Here is a 22,786-nt window from a genome sequence, read left to right as displayed (position 1 = left end):
GAAGCTGAGCTATTAAACTCAAGCAAATACGGTTCCCGAAGCTAGCCGTCATGTTTCCAGGGTTGTGCTGGAAAACAGTTGAAAGACACATCGAAACAACACTAATTGTTGCGCAAGTTCTCAGCGAGTGCAGCAGCAGACTTATGTGGAATTAGTTAAGAGTGTATGCATGTATGTACATATAAAAAAAAAAAAGAAAAGGTACGGTCGCGGAACGAATGACAAGAGTAAGCCCAATACATGCCGGACGTCATCGCAAACCAAGCGGAGGCCGTCATGGAGATGCTTGGCATTTGAAGCTTCGCTGCGACTGGAGAATCGCTGCAAATTGCGTCCAACGCCCAGACAGCGGTCAGCTGAGGCGTGCTCAGCAGAAGATGAGCCACGTCCAAAAAAAAAAAAAAAAGGCGTTACAGGGCGAAGACGGGAAGATAAAACAAAAAGAAAAGATCCTAGCCTTAAAAATATCCCATCCCAAATTGATCCCATGATAGTCACTTGTATCCAACTCCACACAAATGACCGCGTCCAGATAGCTGCTCCATTCCTGAATGTGCGTGACGAAATATGCGCAGGGCCCAATGCAATAATCTGCTGCAAGCAACGAGGGGGGTGTTGACGTAATCTAAAAATGCGAGCCGCAGAACGGATATCGGATCAAACAGCAACATATCTCGAAACGGATAGTTTGTTCTGAGTTAGTAGTTGAGTCCACAATACAGAGGGATGCGCGGTTTCGGCGTCGGCTTCCCCGGTCTCATCCGCCGAAGTACCCAAGCTCTCGGCTTCACCCTGAGTGATGGGGGAGCGTGAACTGATACCAAGTCGCAAGCTGGTATCTTTGGTGGCTACATCGAACCTTGCTTCCAATTTTCCTTTGCGGGGCCAGCTGGTCGTGGTGGAAAACCGCGCAAGGAACCTGTTCTCCCCATCGGCTTTGACTTCAAGTTCAGGAATTCGCCACACGATTGAGGATGTTTTTCGTTTGAACGAGGCGCCGATATTTGGATGCATGGCAGCAGCCGTCGCGCGGGCTACTTCACGGGGCTGCTTGGTCTCTTCGTCAACGGGAGAGAGGTCTAGACTTACTGTCAAGACAACATTTTGGAGGGTGATGGATGTTAGTGGACCAGATGAAACGAATTGCGGATTGAGAGAATAATTGATGATAACGCTGGCCTGAAACTCTTGTTCATTCCACACTGGCGAGAAAATCACCGGACAGTAAGCCGATAAGTTTGAAGGGTCAAGGTGAATCTGGTATTTAAAAGCAACCGTTGGCGCTGGGCCTCTTAGAGAAGACAGAGCGACGTTGTATTCTCCTTTTCGGTCTTCGGTGGATTCGAGAGGTTGTGCGCCATTGACCGGGATGGTGGAGACTTCGGTGACAAATTGAGGGTTAGCTGCAACCCGTTCTAAAATCTGGAAATTATCCAGGCGGACAGTTTGGCTATCCATGGATGAACTCTCTGTCGGGTTGTATGCGAGAGCAAGTTCCCCAACCACGAAACATTTGGTCACCACTCCTCCAGAGACGTAGGCGTTAAGCTTTTCGACAATGGAGGCATTGAGTCCGGGACCAGTCAACTCTGGGTGGGAGATTGGGCCCGACAGGCTATGTAGTGTGTGAGATGAGTGGACAGATGTGACATCTGATATAGTGTGGTCATCCTGGTGCGTACCAGGAGGCGGTGGGCTTTGTTGAACCTGCGATGGTGATGCTGGCGACGACACAATCTCTGGGATAGCCTTTGAAAGGGGGTCGATATGCATTTCAGCGCCAGGAGCGGGAGGATTCGGGATAAAAATAGTATTTCGAACGTCTCGGCGGCCACGTACAGTTCCCGGGCCCCGTGAAAGACCTGAATGCTTCGCTTGCTAAACGGTGAGGTGAGCATCGCATCTCCCAAGAACAAGCAAACAACCATTATAGATTACATACCCGCCGCAAAGTACTTGCCATTTCATTCATTGCCTGCTGAGCTTCTCCCTCATCTTCTTGGATCGGTTTATCGCGGATTGTCAGATTGATCCCGGGGTCTTCGCTCCTAGAAAGACTATTATTATTATGTCGATTACTAGGACTTATATCGGACTTACTGGGCAGCTTCTTGCTGTATTCTTGATATCTCATCGATAGTATTCGGTTTGGTAGAGAATCCCTCTACATCCGTTGATATCTGTCGAGATCATGTTAGATAAAACGGATGAAAGGAGAGAGCTGGTGGGCGAACAAACCTTTGGAGACGCAGGTCGATTTTCATGAGATTCCACCGCTGGCGCAGGAGTTTCTTGAGACGTGGATTCTTCGGGTATAGTATTCCCGTTGAGTACAGTGTCAATGTGAGCTTCGGGCTGGGTAACACTTCCCGTCGCAGAAGAACCTGGCCGATGTTGTGAAGATCCATCCCGGGATCGAACCGGAGCCAAGCCGTTGGGTGGTGTAGGCTGATTTTCGACCTGGTGGAAGCTGCGAGAAGATTCGGTGCGACGGAAGGGCATAAATGGAGATCTAAACTTTTTCTCTGGGGATGTATACCCAGAATTTGGCTGTACAATACTTCGTCTCCGGCCCATCACTGTTCCAAGTCGTTTAAGCCCTCCCAATGGCGTGTATCGCTGTTGAGGATTTGGCTGCTGGTCGGTGGCTAAACACATGGGAGTCGTGAGTGTCTAATCATAGCATCAAAATTTTTTTGGGGGGAGGGGGGGAAATTACCGAAGCTGGGTCGTCGCTGGTTGGAATGGCTGGAACGCCGGCTAGCAACGTCGTCGTTGATTCTTGGAGGTGGTTGTAGGGGGTCCATCGGCGGGTTCTCAGCTTGAGTGGAAGCGGTTGTAGGAGGTTCCTGGGTTGCTAGATCTGCGGTGCGGCCGCCGCTTGCCCTGAGCGCAAAAGTCCTGATTTCCTCGGCAGTGTCCACAGTTAGCAATGAGTCGAGGCAAGTTTCGGTCGACTGGCGATTGCGCTCAACCTGATCCGCTTCGTGGGTCTGAAACTGCGTGAGGACATCTCTCAGTTGGTTCAGACGATCCTCGTCGACGGCCTGTAATTTTTCAAAAACAAACGGCGCCCTAGATTCCCACTGAGTTCGCGCCTCCTGAACGGCAGCCATGGCCGCAGACGATTTCCCTGCCGCCTTTGGCCCTTTGTCCTTTAGCTTGTCGGCTTTCTTTTGGGCAACCTCCAATGATCTGGCGAGGTTCGCAAGATCTTGCTGGGCGCCAGACACCGACTTAATATCCTTGTTTTTGATCGGATATTCCTTCAATGGTTTCTCGACGTCCGCCTCGATTCTCTGTGCGAGCAGTTCATGGGATCGAGCCAACGACTCAGTTGCAGATACTATACCCTGCCATGGCACCTCGAAAACCCTAAAAGCCATTAGTATCCTGACAGGACAATCGCTTTATATATCCCTACCCCAATGCGGCCCCCACCTCTGGCTGAGGACGTCGCGCGAGTCTCCGAAGCCCGAGGCAGTATGTTTCTTCGAGCCGGCGCCGTTCCTAAGTGCATCGATGAGCAACTATGAGTTGGATAAAGGGACGATGTGGCGACATGCCTGGAGCCAGTCTGCAATATCTTGATGGGTTTTGGTGATCGACCGCAGCCGCTCGCTGATGACAGCGACCGTTTGGCTTGGGTGTAAAAGGGTCTGCAAAAAGTAGCACATAGATCAGCATACACCACCTCCCACGAACAGTTGGCCCGGATAGTCCCGCCCTGGGGTCCGGAATCACATATGACTCTTTCAAACACCTACCGCAAGAGCAGGGTACTCTTGTCGTGAAAACTCCATGGTGAGATAAATGATCGCACTCCGTTTCTCAGGATCTGGACATATTTACAAATCCGCGACTGGGATTACAAAGAGTGGGAAAGGCAATGGCCAGCTGGGGAGGGTCTGGAGAATTGAAGACCAGTGCCAGACTTAAAGTGACTTATTGAGAATGGGTTGACTGCCGCACATCGACAGACATGCTCAATTGGCGATGGCGATGGTGGTGATGACGATGAAAGGGAGGTGTCCAACATGACACTAACGGAGCTGAACCAAGCGCGCCAAGCCTCGGGCAAACTTACGTCCCGAGTGCGATGAGTTCGTTCGTAGTCACGTGTGTGGAGGAAGGGCCGTCCAACTTTCTGCTTGTCTGGCTGCGGTTCCGACCGTCATCATCTCAGGAGGGATGGGCGACGAGCAGGGCAGAAGAAGTGAAATGGCATTGCCCCCCATGATACACTAGATTACGTGAAGAGAGACAACAGATGCGGTCCCCTCTTTGGCGGAGGAACGGGCCTCACATCCCAGTAGAACTGCTCGCATTGCAGCTCCGCCGAGCAGCCCACTACCCCACTGTGGTTTCCATTGAGAGTGGTCCCGATGTTGTCAACGTTCAACTTTGATTGACAGATGATGTGTTTCTAGGATACTGACTAAAGGAAGATAGAGCTATCACATCATGGCTTGGAAGTCAGAGCTCAGTTTCTCCGAACGGCTGGCGGTAATAACGTCTATGTAAGTAGACTCTTATAGACCCAGCGCTGAGAGAGAAAACCACCCGGTCGATATTAACAGCAGTCATGTCAAGAACCAATGCTTGTCGCCGTGCCTCGCCATCAACCGAATTTGCCATGGCTCATTCGGAGGCGACTAGAATCGAAGGGGAAGCCTACGCAAATGCTTCCTCAAAGGTTGGTGGCCCAGCCCCATGTCTTTCGTTGCGCGGGCTATGCGTCAGTTCTTGCTGCTCATTTCCCTTTCACACGTTCAGGATGAGTACCATGTCACATGCCAGAAGGCAATTGATGGATATGACAATCAAGATGTGGCCCTTGGAGACGAAGAAAGTTTGACGGAATGGTCCACCAGGGTAAAGGCAGAAATTGAGTCGAGGCGAGGTGAGAAAGTCGGGCTTTATGAGAAGGCCGTCCATGACAAAGATGGGCTGTTTTCTAGCATTTATAAAAGCACGACCAGTGAAGGTCTGCTCGTGGCCCTCAAGGTCACGACTCCTCATCTCACCGAGCCACCACATGACTCAGAGCGCGAAGCCAGACTCTTGAAGCAGGTGTCAAGCGAGACTATCATCCCGCTGCTGGAGTCCTTCCACGAGGGAGGGAGCCACTTTGTCTTGGTTTTCCCATACATGAGATACCAGCTTGATGAGCTGTTTCATGGGAATCAACTCACACCACGGCAGATTCGATCTCATCTCAGGGACCTCTTTCGTGCTTTGGCACATATTCACTCAATGGGTATCATCCATCGCGATGTCAAACCGTCAAACGTGCTCCTGCGGGGCTTGGGGGGACCTGCTTACCTGGCAGACTTTGGAATTGCATGGTCGCCTGACGACAAGTCTTCAGAGGCGCCTGATGAGAAGATAACGGACGTCGGCACCGCATGCTATCGTCCTCCTGAGATACTGTTCGGAAATAAGACTTACGACACAAGCCTGGATATGTGGGCTGCGGGCTGTGTCGTTGCGGAGGCGATCGAGCCAGATCACCCTCAGCTATTCGATGCCGGGCCTGTGGGCAGCGAACTTGCATTAGTGCACTCAATTTTCACTACTTTGGGAACTCCTACCGCGGAGTCGTGGCCGGTATGTGATTCGTTTTGTATATGCTATTCTGACGTAAATTTGGGAAGCGATAGGTTCCTAACTGGTTTAATCGACAGTCGAGAAAGAATATGCCGGACTGGGGAAAGATTGAATTCCGGGAATATTCACCGCGAACATGGGATAAGGTTCTGGGCAAGGCGCCTTCTCTTGGTCGAGATTTGGTGGCAAATCTGGTCAAATACGAAGGCAGTGAGAGATTGACCGCGGAAAAGGTCAGTTATAATCTTATGGGCAAACTGTTTCTCCCCCTGCATCCTTCATGGACTAATGCAGCTGCTTTCTACGACTCAGGTACTTGAGGATCCTTTCCTCACTTTTTGAGAACTTCCATCAGAATGACTGCAGACGAAAGAGCCTGTCATTACTTCGTACTGCGTGGGAAAGAGAGAAGTAGGGAAAAAAAAAAAAGAGAAAAGAAAAGAAAAGAAAAGAAAAGAAAAAGGGAAGTTGAAAGGGATAGGGCAGGGAGGCGGAAAGCGAAAACGAGGAGAGAGACATAATGTCACCCCCTAATAGTCTTTTGTCGCGAAAATAGCAATTTAGATTACAATCTTGGTTCTACAATGCGAAACAATTGTTGCATTTCCGCTTCGTCAGGCCGTTTTTCTCTTTGGCCATTAATCATCTTCGACAAGGCTCGGCTTCGTCGTTTCCGTGGAATATTTTCGAAAAGTATTGTAGGCATGTGGTATCATATGCATGGCTTCTGTGGTATTTCGGGATGATGATCGTTCTTGAAACCGATGGGGGTTTATTTCGTCTGCGATGATCAAGCTGCTTGCATCGAGACTTATTTTAAGGTTTTCGATTGTGGCTTGTTGATGCAGCTGAAGAGCCACACGCTTCCTATTTGCATAAGTTCCTATGTATGTATTGCAAAAGGCGCGCTCTCTGTGTCTGTCCTGGGCCGGGGACGTCAGTGCGCACAACCTGTGAGAGCGCAGCGAGGAATCACTCACACCCCCCCCATATGCAGCAACATGTTGTTCACCGTTCCAGCATCCATTCGACTTCGGCCCCTGACAGGTGCCACGGAACGGGCAGACATGGTACCTGACGCCTGTCCCGATGCGGACTAGCTGAAGCCACGCGATTGGCCCGCTGCCAGATTGAGGGGACGGCGTTTCTCCGCATCACACGCTAAGCAAGCCACGCGGTTGTTTGAAAGACAAACAGCGACAGCGCAGAGCCGGCCTCTGTTTCAGCGGGTCGCAAGCTTGCCTGTTGTTCGTCCTGGTGCTGGGATGCTGGGTTGTTGTGAATCCTGGGCTTTTCCCACCACCGTGTCATGTGAAGCCTGCCCGGTCATTCTGTGCTGTGTGTAAGTGAGAGAGAGAGAGAGAGTGTGTGTGTGTGTGTGTGATGGCCGGCTACGGGCGGAAGACAGATCGAGGCCTATTTTTATCCATACTGCAATGGGACAGAAACAGCGCGTAACCGGGGACCGTTTGCAAGGCCATTGGCCAATAGGCGGTGTGCACGCGGTGTTTTGCTTCGTACAGAGTGCAGGAAACAAAACAGATCGGGTAATTTACGCATATGATACCACGAGGCTAATCTCCCGCCTGCGCCTTCCCTTTTCCAATCTTGCAGAGCACGCCTTCTCCTCTTTCCCTTTCTCGCTTCCCGCCCGCTTTTTGTCTTTCTTTCTTTCTTTCTCTCTTTTCTTTCTCTCTTCTTCTTCTCTTCTTCTCCTTCTCGTCTGCATGGGCTGACCTCTGCCGTTCTTTTACCAACCCCACGACATTCATTTTCATCGCAGTCTTCAGGCCCAATCGCTCCTTGATCATGGCCTGATCACTGCCAGTCACTCCTTTCTGACAGTCAACTCACAATTCCCTCCTTTTGCAGCTTCCCCAAAACCTAATCGTAATCCCTGCAAACCATCCCCGAGTGCTTTCGGGAGACAGATGTCGACGGATATTTGGGCCTCCAATTGCTGACAACAAAGCCCTAATAACTACTCAGACTACAAGCAAGACGGGTGCTTCACCGTCGCCTCAAGCGCACTGGTTTGCCGTATTTCGTCTGAGATCCCGTCGCCATGCCTCACCGTCACAACCACCATGGGCGGCGACACGGGGGCGTCGAGAAACGCGGGAACATCAGGGACCAGATTCTTGATATAATAGGAGATATCGCACCCAATAAACGGGAGACCGTGTCGGTAATCTACATCACCGCAGACCCAACCTTTGACGGCCCGATCGGTGGTTATTCGACTGAAGGCAGGCCGGCGAAGACTCAGGATCATGGGGAGGTCGGGACTCCGCTGGAGCACACACGCACTGTCAGCCGCACTACAGTCAGGCCAACCCCCACAAGGAAGCCCACGCCCAAGTCGACGCCTACGACGACCGAGAACACGACCGACACCCCAAGCTCAAGGCCCAAAACAACCCCCTCGACTCTTATCACGTCGACTCCAAGCTCACCAGATGTGGTCCCGACATCCACGCTTGACAACGATGCTTTTGGGATGTCCTCCGCCACGTCCACGCCTTCGTCCACCGCCGCCCCAGCTTCGGGTGGCTTATCGTCTGGTGGAAAAGCCGGTCTCGCGATAGGGATCATTGCGCTACTTGGACTACTGGCTGGTGCAGCGCTATTGTTTGTTCGCAAGAAAAAAAAGAAGAATGAGGAGATGGAAACGATCAATACTGAGAAGCCAATGCCTCCACTCCCAAGTCCACAGATCGTTGCGCCTTCTCCGCCACCGCAGCGCCAGATGACCCCCTCGGCCCCTCCCCAGTTGAATATTCGGCCCATCACCCAGTTTTCTCCAGATCTTACTTCACCTTCGCAAAGTAGCTCGACAATGGTGAACGTTGCTGGTGTTGTCGCGGCGCGCAATCTCACTGGACAGCATAACGATTCCCAGAGCACATTTTCACCCCCCAAGACAGCGGACAGCACGTCCAATCCTTTCAATGATCCGGTAAATCCGTTCGAGCCCCGATCCGGCGCTTCGTCTCCTACGTCTGCCTTGGGTTCTGGACCACCGCAACCTTTGAATGGGCATCCGTCCTCCCCAGAAACCTCTAGTGTGCGAGCACCTACGCCAGACGGCATGAGCACTGGAGCCACCGTTGCTGTCGGCGCTGCGACTGCTATCACTGCTGGTGCCGCTGCCAATAGCCACAGTGGCAAGCCGCCAACCCTTCAACACGTCCCCGGCCCCCCCGCGGGATGGATGAAAGACATGCCTCCCCCAAGTCCCGCTATGAGCATTGATTCCGTTTCTGTCACCTCTACCACAGCTGCAGCAGTCGCCACAGGTGGCCCTGCTCCAAACAACGTTCACCGTGTGCAACTTGATTTCTCCCCTTCCATGGACGATGAACTCGAACTGCGAGCTGGACAACTCGTTCGCCTGCTTCACGAATATGATGATGGATGGGTAAGTACTCGATATCTCCAACACCAAGTAGGAAACAAAAATGCTAATTTTGTAGGCTCTCTGTATTCGCCTCGACCGCTCTCAGCAAGGTGTTGCCCCGAGAACATGTCTCTCCGCTAGGCCGGTTAAACCACGTCCTCGTAATGGTCCACCTGTTCCAGGCCCTCGTGGTCCTCCACCAATGGGCGGCTCACATGGTCGTCCAATGACTCCGGCTAGTGGGCGTAATTCTCCTGCTCCTGGGCCTCCTCCGAGCGGTCCCCCTCCACCAGGTCCACCTCGATTTGCACCCCAGCAGGGTAGTCGACCTGCCTCTCCTAGCTCGGGATATCGCCCATATCATGCTCCAAACCAGCCGATGGCACCTGTTCGGTTCCCAGATGTTCCACGCTCGTTGTCCCCGGGTCCCAGTTCGCGGATTCCCCAGCAGCGATCGATGAGCCCCGGCCCGTATGGGGCTGGCGGGATGGAAAAGTCGAATATGCCGGAAGCTCAGCGAAAACGAAGCAATAGTGCCGCTGGTGCAGTGGGGCGTATCCATGCACCGAATCCAGGACCAAGCGCTCTCAGTGCCTCCGTGCAGAACGCCAATTCGGGCGATAAACCAACAGAGAACCCCGCCGACAATCCAGCAGACAAGTTGACAGAAAAGCCAGCAGAGATTCCAGCAGAGAAGCCAACAGAGAAGCCATTAGACAAACCTGCGGAGAACCCAGAACCACAGGCAGCGGAACAAATGCCTCCAGAATCAACGCCTCAGCCCCCAGCGGAGCAAGGAGTGCGGAGGCCTCCTCCCTCATTGGGCCCTGTGGAAAGAAAACCTGTGCCTGGACAAGCACAGTAATTTGAACATACCTTTCAGTGCACATATTGGCAACCATCCCGGTCGTCCGGGCGGAATATATCACCGTAAATATTGGACGATTGTATTTAGCAATATGTTCTTGCTCCCTGGACGGGACGAGCTTCAGACGATGAGCTACGATGTGACTGGCGATACCCAAGCGAATCTATTTTCCCTTTTTTACGGCATTTTCCTTTTCCTTTTCTACCCTTTTTTTTTTTTTTTTTTTTTTTTTGTTGGTTTTTCTCTGCTTTCCTTCCTCTTTTCCCCCAAGAGTCTATGACCGCGGCATAATTCTTGGATATTGGCTCGTCGGCTAGCCCTCCGCACCGGCACAATTCCTTGGAAGTAACAGGTCCTCGACTCTCCCAACACAATCAATTTGCACTCCAAAGTTGCGTCCGTTGTTGATGTTTTCGTCTTCTTGGTTTACGTGAAAACACGCGCCATTACAACAAGACGTGGCATATTCCTGGCTGTTTACTCCGATGTAAATCGGCCATGTGATAAAAGCCCCTTTCATTTCTTCACTATCCTCATTTCGACATGAGAAACAATGGAAAGCTGGGTTTCACATTGTTAGCTCTTCGATCAGTGTATCATCTGTCTTTTGTTACCCCATAACAATTTCTCGAGTGAAGCCAGCTGTCAAAGCAAATCCAGGTTTCGAATTTGTAAATTTATCTTTCCATTGGCTTTTGTGGCCCTTTCACAATCGCCACACTCCCACCTTTTCTGACCTCTTTGGATATTTGCGGCTGCTGCATATAATTTGAGATGGAGATAATCAAAACACCCATGTGTAGAAAAGGTGTGGAAATTTTGGGGATCCAAGAGCGTTTATTTTCCTTTTTGTATTGACATTTACATTATAAGTGCATGTATCTAAATGAATGAATCGGATAGTCAAGAGAAGTTGGATATTTACCAGCTGCTTGTCATCTTGGATTCTTATGCATCGAAGAAGCTTGTCATCATTCATTGTGGGCATGGCTATATCGGGGTCTATTTTCTAGGTCGTGTCGAAAGGGCGTAAAGGAAACAATATTCAAAAATATTCAAAATCATAGTTTTAAGGCAATAGCGAGTGGTTTCCCCGGATCCGGGTCAAAGATGTGGCACTCCAGCACTTGCAAGAGCTAGGTTGACGATGCTCACCACTCCCTCCCCAAGGATCAGCCCTGAGGCTAATATAACAATGGTCGAATGCGTGCCGTTTGCTCCTTGGTTATCGCCTTGCTCGTCCTGCGAACGACTAAGGCTGCCGTCACCTCCACCATCATCCTCACCGTGCAACGCGCTGGCAGCGATAGCTCGTTGCCCCTTTTGCCTCTTCTTCTGGCGCCAGCGCCACCAAAGGTCGATGAGCCCCCCGATGGCTCTTGCAAGCGTAAATGACGGGACATTATACATACCCACAGCGACAGCGATGCCGCCCGGGATCCACGCCCTCCAAGACGGAGCAGACCCACCTTTCCTCAGTCCTGCCGCGCCAAAGATTCTCACGATAGTGGTGACGGTAAAGATGACCGCCGCAATACCAGAAACCTGCCATGCCATATCGGGAAGACCCTGGCCCGTGACAAGTCGTGCGGTGAATATCCACACGTATGCGGTGGGGATCTGGAACATGTCGCCTGGGACTTCGTATACGTTTATATATAATCGGTACACGGCGACCGAGATCACGGCGCCGAAGAGGCTGCCGATCAGCTGGCCGTAGAACTGCGCTTTGGGACTCGCGTGCAGAATATGGCCTGTTTTCAGGTCTTGCATCATGTCTCCTGCCTGAAGGGCGCCAGATTCGGAAACAGCGCCGGCAAGGAGGTTAGTGACGATCGCTGAGCGACGAGTGTGGCTCGACGAAGGTGTGGCGAGCGCGAAGATGAGTTGGGTGACTTTGCTGATTCCGGAGACCGGGTTGAGGTCTGTCTCACCTAACGCACGGACACCCATGACTGAGAGGACAAGAGCGAGGAGGGTGGCAAGACTGGATAGGAAGGGTGTGATGATGCTTCCGAATGCAATGTGCATACACACAACGTTGAGGATCAAGGTTAATGGGAGGAGGATAGCAACGGTTCGCATTGAGACGAGTTCCGAAGGAGGAGCATCCTTTTCATCATAATCTTTCTTGGAAATGTCGGGGGCAGGATCTTGCTCTTCTGTGTCATGCCCATGACCAATGGGGATATAACCCTCCCTTGAGTTTGAAGATTTGCTGAAAAGGCGCTGCCAGAACCCCCTCTGACCAGTCCGGCGCCGGAGTACACGGAACACATCGGGCGCATAATGGACCACAGGTCTCAAGATTAACCAACCCAGGTTCATGACCGAATCAGCAAGCATAATCGCCAATGATACCCAAACAATCCAGCCTTTGCTACCATTCTCCCAGTTATCCACAGGTCCTGGCGCCCATCCCCTACTTTTTGCCAAGGGGGACAGGATTCCCCATCCAACAATGGCCCCAACCAGCATATGCAGCGAGGTAGCGGAACCCATAATGATACCTTGCCCAACGTATGCTGGTGATGGATTCAAGGTCCAGAGCCATTTGCTTGCGAGTGTAAACCCGAACACTGGCAGGTTCCGAAATATTGGGACGAAATACGAAAGAAGTGTCTATTTGGCAAGTCAATACCAATGGCTTCCTCAGGAGGAAAAAAAAAAAAGGAATCATCAGCTGTGGCCAGCTGAATATAGGTGCATCCTTACATAAAATGCAGATACCCCAAAGGCCAAAATCAGTAATCTTATCTTTCCTTTCCAATCTTGCCGAAGATCACGGCTACTTGGTGGCCTTGATGTCTCAGAAGGGTTAGGTTCATTGGCAAGCAACCTTTCCGTTTCCTGATATTCTGCGTTAGGGCTACCCCTAGTAGTCTTTGGCTTCTCAGCTGCTTGTCCACTACCATGCAGCACTCGAATCATCAGCGCCGTGGCCGTCCCGCTCGGAAACTTCAGCTTCTCCCTCACTATAACCTCTTTCCTCAACGGCACCGCAAAAACCACACCGAAAAGACACACGCCCAAACTCCAGACGACCAATTTCCAGAACCCCAACCTGAGCGGTCCGCCTTCACCTTGTCCATCATCCCCACCTCTCTCTCCATCCGGACCATCTCGAAGTAAAAACTCGAGCGCGGGAATCACGCCGACAAAGCCACAGCCGAGCGGCATAGTGCCCACGGCGCCCGCAACGGTCTGAATGAGCACGTTCTCGATGGGACTAAACGGGAATGAAAGGTATGGGGCGATAGCCTTAAAGACCGCGAAGCCGATAAGGGACGAAGGCATGGCCATGCTGCTTATCCAGCCAGTCTGGAGACCGAAATAAGTATTCGAGAAGGTGATGAGGGTTCCGATACCGAGGCCGACGAGGAGGGAGCGCGGCGTGAAGCTTTGCGCCGACGTTTTACGAGAGGAGGACAGGCCGGGCGTATCACTGTCGTGGCCATCATGATCATGGGTTTCTTGACCGGCTAGATAAGCGCTCCTTGAGGGTCCTGGTGCCGGTTGAGAGAAGCCCGCTGTGCTGGCAGCATGCTGCACATCGGGGCTCTGATCCGATAATGCTTGATTTGAAGCCATCGTCCGTCGTTGTTTTTTTTGGGGGGAGGGATGACTTGGCCTCCCCTCTCAGCGCATCGGACCGAAATGACTTGACCAGGTTATGAGGAAGAGTACCATCGTCCACCCGCCGATACGCACGCCAACGGAGCTGAAAGACGCCATTTCCGGCTGCTTTCGCAATCGGCGAATTGATCAATGACTAATCGACGCATCAAGCAGGGCTGGATCGGAAGGCGCGTTCAACCGGCCAAATCACATGACACTTTCTGACGTCATCGGCGGCTTTTTTGACTAACCAAATCTGGCACTCCGATCCGGCTTACCTAATTTTATCATTTTCCTTTTATTTTCTTAGAACTGATCTGTCCAAAAAGCGGCGGCTTCTCAATTGATTGAACTCTGGCCATGAATCGGCGAATCGCCAAGTTGCAAACAGATACCAAGGGCGAGAACGTGGAGCAGTGAGGGGTGGTCCCCCCTATACATACATGTATGCCACCAGGCCGAGGCAGGGCGCTAAACCGGAACAGGAATTTGATTAAGGGACCCAGGACTACGGGAGTGCAGAGGGAGATTTCATTGATAGGAAGTGATATAGTTACAAGGTCAATTCGCAAGCGGATAACCGTAAAACTCCATCCGTCTAAACACCGACGACATGATGCAGCCTTCCAAAAATAACAAAAGAAAGCGCCAGAAGCGATCCCACCTAAAATCCAAAACTATCAAGCAAAGAACTCGCGTCTGGTTCTTCGAACGTGGTAGGCCGAGGGCGTGCGCCATGATTACCGGCAGGCGCCTGCTGATCAGCAGCGTTCACCACCGCCTTTCTCATCTCATCCGACACGCTCAGAGGCAACGGCATGTCCGCGACCACCAAACTGCTTCGTCGCCGAAGCAGCTTACTAGGATCAGGAATGTTCTCCGCCAGGCCCATCGATAAGCGTGATGGAAGCTTTTCGACTGGAGGTGGTGTCAAAAACTCCCAGTCGCGGACAAGGTTCAAGGCCAGTATATCGCAACCCATTCTGTCATATAGACGAGCGTTGCGGAGGACAAATTCCCATTCGTCTCGAGCTGCGACCCTGGAAGCTCCCTTAAGGGTTTGGAGGGTCTTTTCACGGAGCTGTTTGTAGAGGACGACGAGAGCCGGGTCGTTGGATAAATAGGACTTTGCGTGTAATGTGACTCCGGTGGAGCTACCAGGAGAGGCAGGCGTGGGAGGTAGAAGTGCTTCAACAGGTGACTAGACAAACGTTAGTTGCTGGCGACATTCTAAAGTATCTTGGGGTGATACGGCTCTAAACTTACAATTAACGCCTGTACCGCCATGTCTCGTCTATTTAGCATCCAGAAGGCCCATGTTGCCATCCATCGATTGCCTTGGGTTGCAGCGTCCACGAGGACTTTCTCTTCAAGAATCTCCTTAAGCACTGGGCCAGAATCGCCTTCATATGCACGCGCAATAGTAATTGCAAGTTGGAGATCCTTAAGCTGATTTATGCACACGTATACAGTATCTCGTAGATGATCTGCAAGTAGGAAAAGAGCGGCTGCGTACTCTGCATAACAATCAGCAACGCAATATCCACAATACTAAGCACGAGGTACAAACCGAATCTTCGCTTTCCGAGTAGCGCATAAGCATTCTTTAAAGCCGCCGACTGCCAGCGCGGGTCTTTGAAGTTATTTGACAGCAGCTTATATGTAGCCGACTGCTCGCTGTGCCAGCTTGCCATGCGCCAGAGTCCTTGCAGAACATTTTTCTTTCTCAGCGCCAGATAAAACAGACTGCAGTCAATGGGATTCTTCTCGTCTGTCTTTCTGTATTCATTACGTGCAATGACCTCGAGTTGCGCTCGCTTGATAAAATTAGTAAACCCGATTCAAACTCTAGGGCACTCCGCCAAAACTTGCATACGTACCAATGCATTGATGTCAGTGATCCACATGAAAAGACCGCTTTCTCTGGCATTTTCCCAGAGCATCCTCCCATGGAACTGCCGAGACACCAAATCGCTAAGGATTTCATGGCTATCACTATGAAATGCCCAGACGATTTCTCGCCAGGAAATAGTCGAAAGCTCTGGCAGGTGCTGGCTTCTTCGGAGCATATGCTGTCGGAAGAAGACAAAATATCGTGCTGCATTATCGTCCATTGAACGACGGTGTTTCTCAACAGTGGCCACGCATTCCACAATATTTACCAGACGGAACTGCTCCGTACTTGAGAGCTGGGGAAGGGCAATTCGTGCCAGGTATTCATTCATTGAAGTGGCAGCCGTTTCGTCCAATACATGAGAGTCGTCTTCAAACGAGTAGTCCGTACTAGAAGAGCGCATCTCCTTCCAGGTTATCTGGTACAAGGTCTATGTCAAATGTCAGCTCGAAATAAGAAAAGGAAAAAGTAAAGTATGCCGGGGAACGAGCTAGAGTGTCCATACATCTGAATCCTTGTAAATGCGATCAAGTGGTATATCCAAAAAGTTGTCAATATCATCTCCTTCGGTAAAAAATTTCAACTTTCGATGAAGACTGGTGAGTATTAAATGTACCAGGGTAGCCTTCCCGCAAAGAATGCACTGGGCGAGGAACTGCGGGTGGAATACAGGCAGTGGGCCATTCAGCCTGCTGACGACATGGAACAAATCGACGTAGGCAGATTTATGAGACCGAATTCGAAGCCCAGTGACCATTGAATGACTTGCTTCGATGAACTTGTCAAATACAAATAATTGATTTCCGGCCCCAACGACAAGATTTCCATTGCCCAACCAACAAGAATCTCCGATCGGATGTGGTGTAAGATCTTGGATTCGGATCTCTCTAATCTGGGCCCAAGAAGGACCTGCATCAAGATAATCATACCGCAATTGCGAAAGAAGTACCACTTTTCGCGGGAACCCGACAGCAAGTATAAACTGCACATCTGGAGTAGATGTCCAGTCTAGGTCTCGGATAATATCTTGCTGCGAAAAGTGCTCTTCGAATTCCAACTGTGCACCGTTTGTATCCCAGATACTTAAATGTGTCCGATCTTGGTCGACAAGTACAGCCTTACGCATTGACGTCGCACTTGCGAGTGAAGGATTGACGATCCCTGTTTCAACAGTGGATGTTAATAGCCAGTCAATTTTCTGATTTTGTTTGTCGACTTTGGCCGTCCACGTCCTGACTGTTCCGCCGTGAGTGTATGAAAGAGCGATATCGGTAGCAAAGAGATCTAGAAACCCAGATATTTTCACTCGACTGCCTGCAGGGTCAACGGGAATGATGTACGAAACATCTTCTTTCACTCCGAGATTGAAGGTGCAGAATTGTCGTAAGTATCTGCGGTTTCCATTGACTCCATCGGTCCCATTAACATAACCGTCATCGGGAGGAAGATCGATTTCCCAGGCAATTCCGGCCATATCAACCCCGATTGCCGCTATATACACCGTCGAGGATTTGGCATCTGTTGTGGGTATCAGCAGAACGCATAACGGCTTGCTACTTAGTTGAAAATCGCATTTCTCAAGCATTGTTCCATGGAATGGACGGACATCCCAGAACGAGACGGCATTATGATGTAGATTCACGAGAAATTTTCCATCATCTAATAGCAGAGTTCGGTGGATGTGCAGATCAGACAGAAGAGAACTCTGCTGGACGAGAACGGGACCAGCGCTGGCAGATCGTTGGCGCCAAATCGTTGCCTTATTATCATCCGTACGAGATATTAACATCTTTCCAACCGGTGTGCGGACAATTTTCTTTATCGCGCCTCCATGACCCGACCAGATAGCTCTTGAAATCAATCTCCGCTTTCTTGGAGTTGGGTCAAAGAGGATATGGATTTTGGAATCCAACCACTCGATCCGCCCATCGAAATAATGAGCAAGAATTGTAAAGGAGTCGTCAAATACCCCGCCGGAAAACGGATAGAATTGAGCATAGTCTTCATGAGGAAGAGCTTCTGAGGGGAGAGACAAATGCAAGCCTTCTACATGAGCAATATTGAAAATGTTCGCGGACGATCGGACCTTAGAGCCAACATTCTCAAGCCCCCAGGCGCACATATGACCTTTACCGTCCAATACAACACAAATCTCGGGGTTCTTTGATGCAACTTCGAGGAGGTGTTCGAGGGCTTGATGATTCTTATCGTGCAGGTTTTCACACTGCACGACACGCTCCATAGCTAAAGCAAAGTCCCGGCTATCGATAATGAATCCATATCGCCTCGTAGCCTGTTCTGTCTGGACGAGATGCCTCGGCTGAATCGATGCGGCCATGTCAATTTCATTCCAGAGTTGAAGGACCGAAGGACCGTGGCGTTCCATGGGAGCCCATATTCGTATTTTATTGTCCGCACAGATTGTGTAGAGTACATTTTCCATAGACTGTTCTCGGTGATGCGGTCGCCTCCAATGCATTCCGGTCACGGTCGTAGGATGGTGAAGGTAAGATACGTCAAAGCGAACATCGTCAGCTGCGAAGGAGAGCCGTCTCCATATCTTCACTAGTCTATCGTACCAGCCAGTGGATGCTATTAGCGCTGCATCATGGGAGAATAGTGATAATTTGACTGGGCTTCCAAGCTCGGTTGTCCAAATGGTGCGCGGCGAATGCGTAAGTAGCCATAACTTGAGTCGGCCGCTGCCCACAAGGAGCTCATCGGAGGAACCCCACGACAGGGTCTTCACAGGGTCTTCGTCGTGGTCAGAGGCTCGAAAGCTGCACGCTAAGCTCCACTGTATAATTTATTAGACATTGCTTTCCATGGGATTCCAAGGAAAAGACGCTTCCGAACCTTTGGCCTATCTGCTCCAACTCTATATGGCTCGTATATGAATACATCTTGCCAACTGCACACTGCAATCTTCCCGGAAGATTCTTCAACTACCACAGCCTCAAGGGAATCGGCATCATCCAAGTAGATTGTCTGTAGGATCCGGTGAGGGCCTTCGAGGATCACGAGCGCGCAGCCCGAAACATAAGCCTAGGCGGAAGCGCAAAATCAGTAAAAAGGCATCAATACAAAGGGGAGCTAGCTCCAAGGGCATGAGCTTGACTAGCTTACAACAATGCGACTGCCATCCCACAGCGCGGTGCTGAGAGCTTGGAGCTTCGCTGGAGGTCGCCCCGGTAGTACAGTCCGCATAGGCACGCTTCCGAGACGCCAGGATGGAATGCCGGCGTCAGATCATTGCCGTACCCGGATCAATTAGTGTGGATTTATAGATTGGGACGCTGGGATGTAACTCTAAGCTTCGAGAATGTAGGAGTGTCGTGGTTGTTGCAATCGCATCGCAGTGCCTTGTATGCAGACGCTCACAAACTATTATTGAAACGTTGCGGGTTTCTTGCCGATGACGTCCATGGGCCCGAGAGGCGGCGACGCGTGACAAAGAAATGGTACTGCTCCACACGCCAACACGCCGCCTAGGACAATGAATATCGCACTGGCGATGCATTCTACCTAATTGATTGACGCAAGGTTTGGCACTTGGCTTGAGCCCTTGTGACCTTTCACGTCGGTATCTCGCTGTTCCGTCTCCTAAATCTCTATGAATACATCGATTTTTCATTAACGCCTGTCTCGGGATCCAACCAGATATCGAGATAAATCCCAGTACTATCGCAATAAATATGCTACTCCCAAACACCAGACGTACAAATCTCATCAGTTCATCCAGCCCAAGAAAGGGATCCAATGAAAGAGAAATAACCCCATGGTCAGTCATTCGAACCCAATCCGCCAACAACCTAAAATACCAAATCAGGATAATAAAACGCTCAACGAAGAATACAGCAGGAGAAGTAATAATCACAAGAAAGAAAATCATTTTTGATGATCAGCTCGGTTTGCGGCTGTTCGTTGATCTGCCTTCAGTGGGAGACTCTGGCTCTGACTCTTCATCGATTGCAAAACGCACGCTCGTTGCCAGTGGGCTCCGTGCGTAGAGAATCTTCCGTCCAGGAAGCGAACGTGGAGCTTCCCTTGCTGCCATCAATCTGACAGCGAACGGAGTTATCGCAGGTGTCGCCGGCGTAGTTGATATCTCATACAAAGACCGTGCTCGCGCGGCTCGTTTCGATGGGCTAGCCAGGTACCCTGGTGTCGCCGGTGTGTGTGATGTGAGATCAGCGTCTGGACCCAGATCACTTATTCGAAGCGTTGACTCAGGGTTGTGCCAATCATCCGCTCCATCATAGAATTGAGAGCCGTAATGGGGGGCGGGAGTGGTGACATGTCGTGTGGCATTTTGCCTGATTGTACCCGGACCCCTTGCTCTCTGACTCCAATGGTACAACATATTCCGAAGGTGTTTTCGCAGAATGCGATCGTTTGCTGCGTCAGCCTTTTCATAATCTGTCCTGATCTGGAATACTCGCAGGCTAAGCTTTTTGAGATGCGCAAGCGCTACGGACGAGACATGTATCTCCAAAAATCGAGCGGCCTTTTCTTCTTGAGCCTGGTATGATCGACAAAATCCAACCCAGTGACTTAAGTGGTTGTATGTCAGCTGGCGATTATAGAACACATCTGCGTCGGATATCTGTTTTAGGCGGCTCATTGTCTCTGAATGCCATCGATCGAAATGATCAGCTGCCTTCTTGGAGAGCTTTTGTTGGTAGACCTCCGTTGCTCGCGAGTCCAAATCCGCAGCAGCACTAAGACGTGATCGCCAAGTAGCGAGCGCCTCTGAGACCAAATTAATTTTCACCCTTCGTCTGATTGCTGCGTAGGCGTCTTGTTTCCTCTTCTTAGACGCCTGCTGTGCAATTGCCCGCCATCGCTTGAGGGATGTTGTCGTCAAAAAGAAATAGCGGGCGTTCTTGGCCCAAGTTTCCAATTTGACAAGATGATCCCGACGGCTATTCCAGTGGATTAAGGCCTCATGCTCCACACGAGGCGCATAAAAAGCCAACGCAATACGCTCTCGCTGTCTTTGTAGGGCAAGTTTCTCCCGCCAATGGTGAAATATGGTCTGGGAAAGATCCCTCTTTCGATGATCGCGCAATTCGCCTTCTCGTCGTAAAAGTTCCGTATACAAAACACTAGAATTATCCATTAATTTCGTTAACATCGTACTTTTCAGTCGCCGCTCCCTAACCCGAGACATAAACCGAAGTCGTTCCATCAGAACCCATTTATAAAGCGCTTGGATCATTATACGCGCATCAATACGCATGGATAGGGCGCGACAGCGCAATTTATCGTTCCAGATCGTCCAAGCATTGTACATGACTCTTTGGCGGTCCGAATCTCGTGCGAGCCGCTCCATATAGGCTTTGTAGGTCCATATATCAAATGAAAAACGCACAATTCTCGTATTTATCATCTTGGTCACCCGAGCGGTGGCTGCTCCAAGGTTGTGCTGGATACGCCATTCGATGAAACTGTCTCTCACGAGACGATCCAGACGCCAATTGTCCGCACTTTGCTGAGCTGCGGCAACGGAACGAGCCTTCAATGACCATATTTGTAAAGCTGAATGAAGCAGCTCGTGCTTACGTTTGAAGTCTATCTCGTTGTCGCGTTCTCTATGGGTTCTGAACGCCCGAAGCCAAGATATTAGTGATCGCTTTTTTAAGCGCTGCTCGGCCCGTTGTGGTGCCCGCCGGTAACAAAACGACCAAAACCAGCGCCAATACGTCCGCTTAATCAAACTTGCATGATAAAATTGATCGGCAATAGCTTCGTTCTTTTGGATTTGCTCAAGCCTTGAGCTCCAGGAGACAAATGGCCTTTTCACAGTCAGGCGCTGAATCTTAAGCTCATTCACCGCAGTCACTTCCTTCCAGGCATTGAAGTATTTAATACCAAGGATATGTCGACGCGCAGCGTTAGTTTTCTCGATCTCATCGGAAGTAACCTTTGCCCAATGAGTAAATGCTTTGGTCAATAAGTATAGATCTCGGGCCCGCACAGCACGCGCTTCCAGGTGTTTAAAAAAGCGCTCTGTGTTAGCTTCTCGACGTTTCTGCTCTAAACCCGACCGCCATTCATCGAAGGCTTGACGAAGGAGGGTTCCCCGATCTCGATTTACAGCAACCTGAAGCATTGCTTCAACAAACTGCTGTCTTTGCCTTGTTTGCTCTAGCCATTGTATGAGCAGATGTCGCGCGATTTTTCTTTCACGGTACCAATTGAACACAGATGCATCCTGAAGCAAACTGGTGAGCGAAGGATGATAAAACAACTCCGAAGGTAGTGGAGCTTTGGGGATATGATGGTCGGAGATATCGGACTCAACCGCAAACTCCTCGTCATAATCCGGCACTCGTTGCTGATGATATGCAAGTTGTTCGTACTCAGTAAAGCGATGTCCGGCATCCCCTGGCAGATATTGTTCAGGATGCGCGTTGTGAGATCCGTTGACCCTGGGTAGTTCGGAATTTGGATAAAATGAATTTATGTCTTCAGCTCCACTTAGCGATACCCTTCTTCTGCGTGGCTGTGCAGCAACCCCGCCAGTTTCTAGATTCAACCTCGACACCGATGAACGAGATGGTGGTCTAGGGATGCTGTGGTGAGTTGTTTCCGTCGGGGCATCGTACATCGAATTGAAAGAGGCTCTCCTCTGCCTTCTCTTGTGGACACTTGTGCCATTTGGCAGCTGCTGTGGTTCGTACGGTTCAAAATCGGCCTCCATCTTGCTCTCAGGCTCGATGTATGATAGTCCGTTTCCATGAATCGTCGGATCAGTAGAAATTTGGATCCCCATGTGAAGTAGAAGCGATTCGAATCGTGTGTACAGGCTCTCGCCGCGCAAGTGTTTGCCCAGCAGGAAGAGGAACCGGAGGCATATCTGATCGAGCTCCGGTTCAATCCCATTTTCCGATAGTACCGCATGGTATTCGCGGAAGAGGGCTCGAAACGTATGTCTGTCCACGCCGGGGTGCCGCTCGGCTCGCGTGACAATTTGATAGAGGAGATGGACATCTACAATATAGCTATCAATATCGGCGCGATTTAAACAAGATAGATTTCGCAAACAGGCTGACCTTGGTCGCTGAGAGCCAGTTGCTCAGCTGGTGTAATTTGGTGGTTTACGGGAAGTGGAGGCATCGAAATCTCCGCGACATGAGGCGCGTTGTCTGCAGATTGCGACAGGAAGTCATTGCGAGAGGGAAAAGGATAGAGGAGGACGGAGATAATGAAGGGAGACCGTCATTCCCTGACGAGGGTCAAAGATAATAATCCACTAACATGAAATAATTTCTCTTTTCTACAATGCCTTCGTGGATAGATAGCCTGCCCGGCGCTCGGTTCTCTGGGAAGTTTTTCGTTACAATGTTTTGGTGTTGCGTTGCAGTTCTTGTCTCCCCAGCACCAACCAACC

The 22,786-nt window shown here is 50.6% G+C and overlaps 7 protein-coding genes across 7 annotated transcripts; 2 read left to right on the top strand and 5 right to left on the bottom strand.

The window, feature by feature from the left end:
• Positions 1-130: 130 nt before the first annotated feature.
• Positions 131-3,803, bottom strand: D8B26_002966 (uncharacterized protein; the record flags this gene model as incomplete). Its single annotated transcript, XM_003068738.2, has 8 exons — positions 131-1,878; positions 1,943-2,048; positions 2,101-2,180; positions 2,239-2,648; positions 2,720-3,375; positions 3,425-3,510; positions 3,567-3,659; positions 3,768-3,803. 8 exons carry the CDS (start codon positions 3,801-3,803, stop codon positions 658-660), a joined length of 2,688 nt encoding a protein of 895 aa, XP_003068784.2. The 3' UTR covers positions 131-657.
• Positions 3,804-4,161: 358 nt separating this feature from the next.
• D8B26_002965 (uncharacterized protein) lies at positions 4,162-6,220 on the top strand. Its single transcript, XM_003068739.2, has 5 exons — positions 4,162-4,520; positions 4,594-4,696; positions 4,777-5,610; positions 5,688-5,843; positions 5,923-6,220. Exons 1-5 carry the CDS (start codon positions 4,465-4,467, stop codon positions 5,950-5,952), a joined length of 1,179 nt encoding a protein of 392 aa, XP_003068785.2. The 5' UTR covers positions 4,162-4,464; the 3' UTR covers positions 5,953-6,220.
• Positions 6,221-7,675: 1,455 nt separating this feature from the next.
• D8B26_002964 (uncharacterized protein) lies at positions 7,676-9,875 on the top strand (the record flags this gene model as incomplete). Its single annotated transcript, XM_003068740.2, has 2 exons — positions 7,676-9,031; positions 9,087-9,875. 2 exons carry the CDS (start codon positions 7,676-7,678, stop codon positions 9,873-9,875), a joined length of 2,145 nt encoding a protein of 714 aa, XP_003068786.2.
• Positions 9,876-10,864: 989 nt separating this feature from the next.
• Positions 10,865-13,586, bottom strand: D8B26_002963 (uncharacterized protein). The gene is made up of 2 exons (XM_003068741.2): positions 12,594-13,586; positions 10,865-12,500 (listed from the first exon to the last, which is right to left on the bottom strand). The coding sequence occupies exons 1-2, from the start codon at positions 13,467-13,469 to the stop codon at positions 10,983-10,985; spliced, it is 2,394 nt and encodes a 797-aa protein (XP_003068787.2). The 5' UTR covers positions 13,470-13,586; the 3' UTR covers positions 10,865-10,982.
• A 273-nt stretch (positions 13,587-13,859) lies between these two features.
• RAV1_2 (regulator of (H+)-ATPase in vacuolar membrane) lies at positions 13,860-15,462 on the bottom strand. The gene is made up of 3 exons (XM_066124003.1): positions 15,377-15,462; positions 14,763-15,313; positions 13,860-14,697 (listed from the first exon to the last, which is right to left on the bottom strand). Exons 2-3 carry the CDS (start codon positions 14,820-14,822, stop codon positions 14,161-14,163), a joined length of 597 nt encoding a protein of 198 aa, XP_065980078.1. The 5' UTR covers positions 14,823-15,313; positions 15,377-15,462; the 3' UTR covers positions 13,860-14,160.
• Positions 14,951-18,743, bottom strand: RAV1_1 (regulator of (H+)-ATPase in vacuolar membrane; the record flags this gene model as incomplete). Its single annotated transcript, XM_066124002.1, has 5 exons — positions 18,517-18,743; positions 18,247-18,435; positions 15,896-18,187; positions 15,377-15,820; positions 14,951-15,313 (listed from the first exon to the last, which is right to left on the bottom strand). Exons 1-5 carry the CDS (start codon positions 18,595-18,597, stop codon positions 14,951-14,953), a joined length of 3,369 nt encoding a protein of 1,122 aa, XP_065980077.1. The 5' UTR covers positions 18,598-18,743.
• Positions 18,744-18,953: 210 nt separating this feature from the next.
• D8B26_002960 (uncharacterized protein) lies at positions 18,954-22,512 on the bottom strand (the record flags this gene model as incomplete). Its single annotated transcript, XM_003068743.2, has 2 exons — positions 18,954-22,386; positions 22,449-22,512. The coding sequence occupies 2 exons, from the start codon at positions 22,510-22,512 to the stop codon at positions 19,292-19,294; spliced, it is 3,159 nt and encodes a 1,052-aa protein (XP_003068789.2). The 3' UTR covers positions 18,954-19,291.
• Positions 22,513-22,786: the final 274 nt, after the last annotated feature.

This window comes from Coccidioides posadasii, chromosome 2 (assembly GCF_018416015.2).
Source record: "Coccidioides posadasii str. Silveira chromosome 2, complete sequence".
Classification (NCBI taxonomy): domain Eukaryota; kingdom Fungi; phylum Ascomycota; class Eurotiomycetes; order Onygenales; family Onygenaceae; genus Coccidioides; species Coccidioides posadasii.
This window is presented reverse-complemented; position numbering and strand designations above follow the sequence as displayed.

Bases quoted from the DNA above. Each gene is read 5' to 3' on its own strand.
- D8B26_002965 (XM_003068739.2), top strand. From the start codon at position 4,465: ATGGCTTGGAAGTCAGAGCTCAGTTTCTCCGAACGGCTGGCGGTAATA. The intron at 4,697-4,776 runs GTTGGTGGCCCA...TCACACGTTCAG, and splicing joins ACGCAAATGCTTCCTCAAAG to GATGAGTACCATGTCACATG. The intron at 5,844-5,922 runs GTCAGTTATAAT...TCTACGACTCAG, and splicing joins AGAGATTGACCGCGGAAAAG to GTACTTGAGGATCCTTTCCT.
- D8B26_002963 (XM_003068741.2), bottom strand. From the start codon at position 13,469: ATGGCTTCAAATCAAGCATTATCGGATCAGAGCCCCGATGTGCAGCAT. The intron at 12,501-12,593 runs GTAAGGATGCAC...CTTGCCAAATAG, and splicing joins TTGGGGTATCTGCATTTTAT to ACACTTCTTTCGTATTTCGT.
- RAV1_2 (XM_066124003.1), bottom strand. From the start codon at position 14,822: ATGGCAACATGGGCCTTCTGGATGCTAAATAGACGAGACATGGCGGTA. The intron at 14,698-14,762 runs GTAAGTTTAGAG...ACGTTTGTCTAG, and splicing joins TGGCGGTACAGGCGTTAATT to TCACCTGTTGAAGCACTTCT.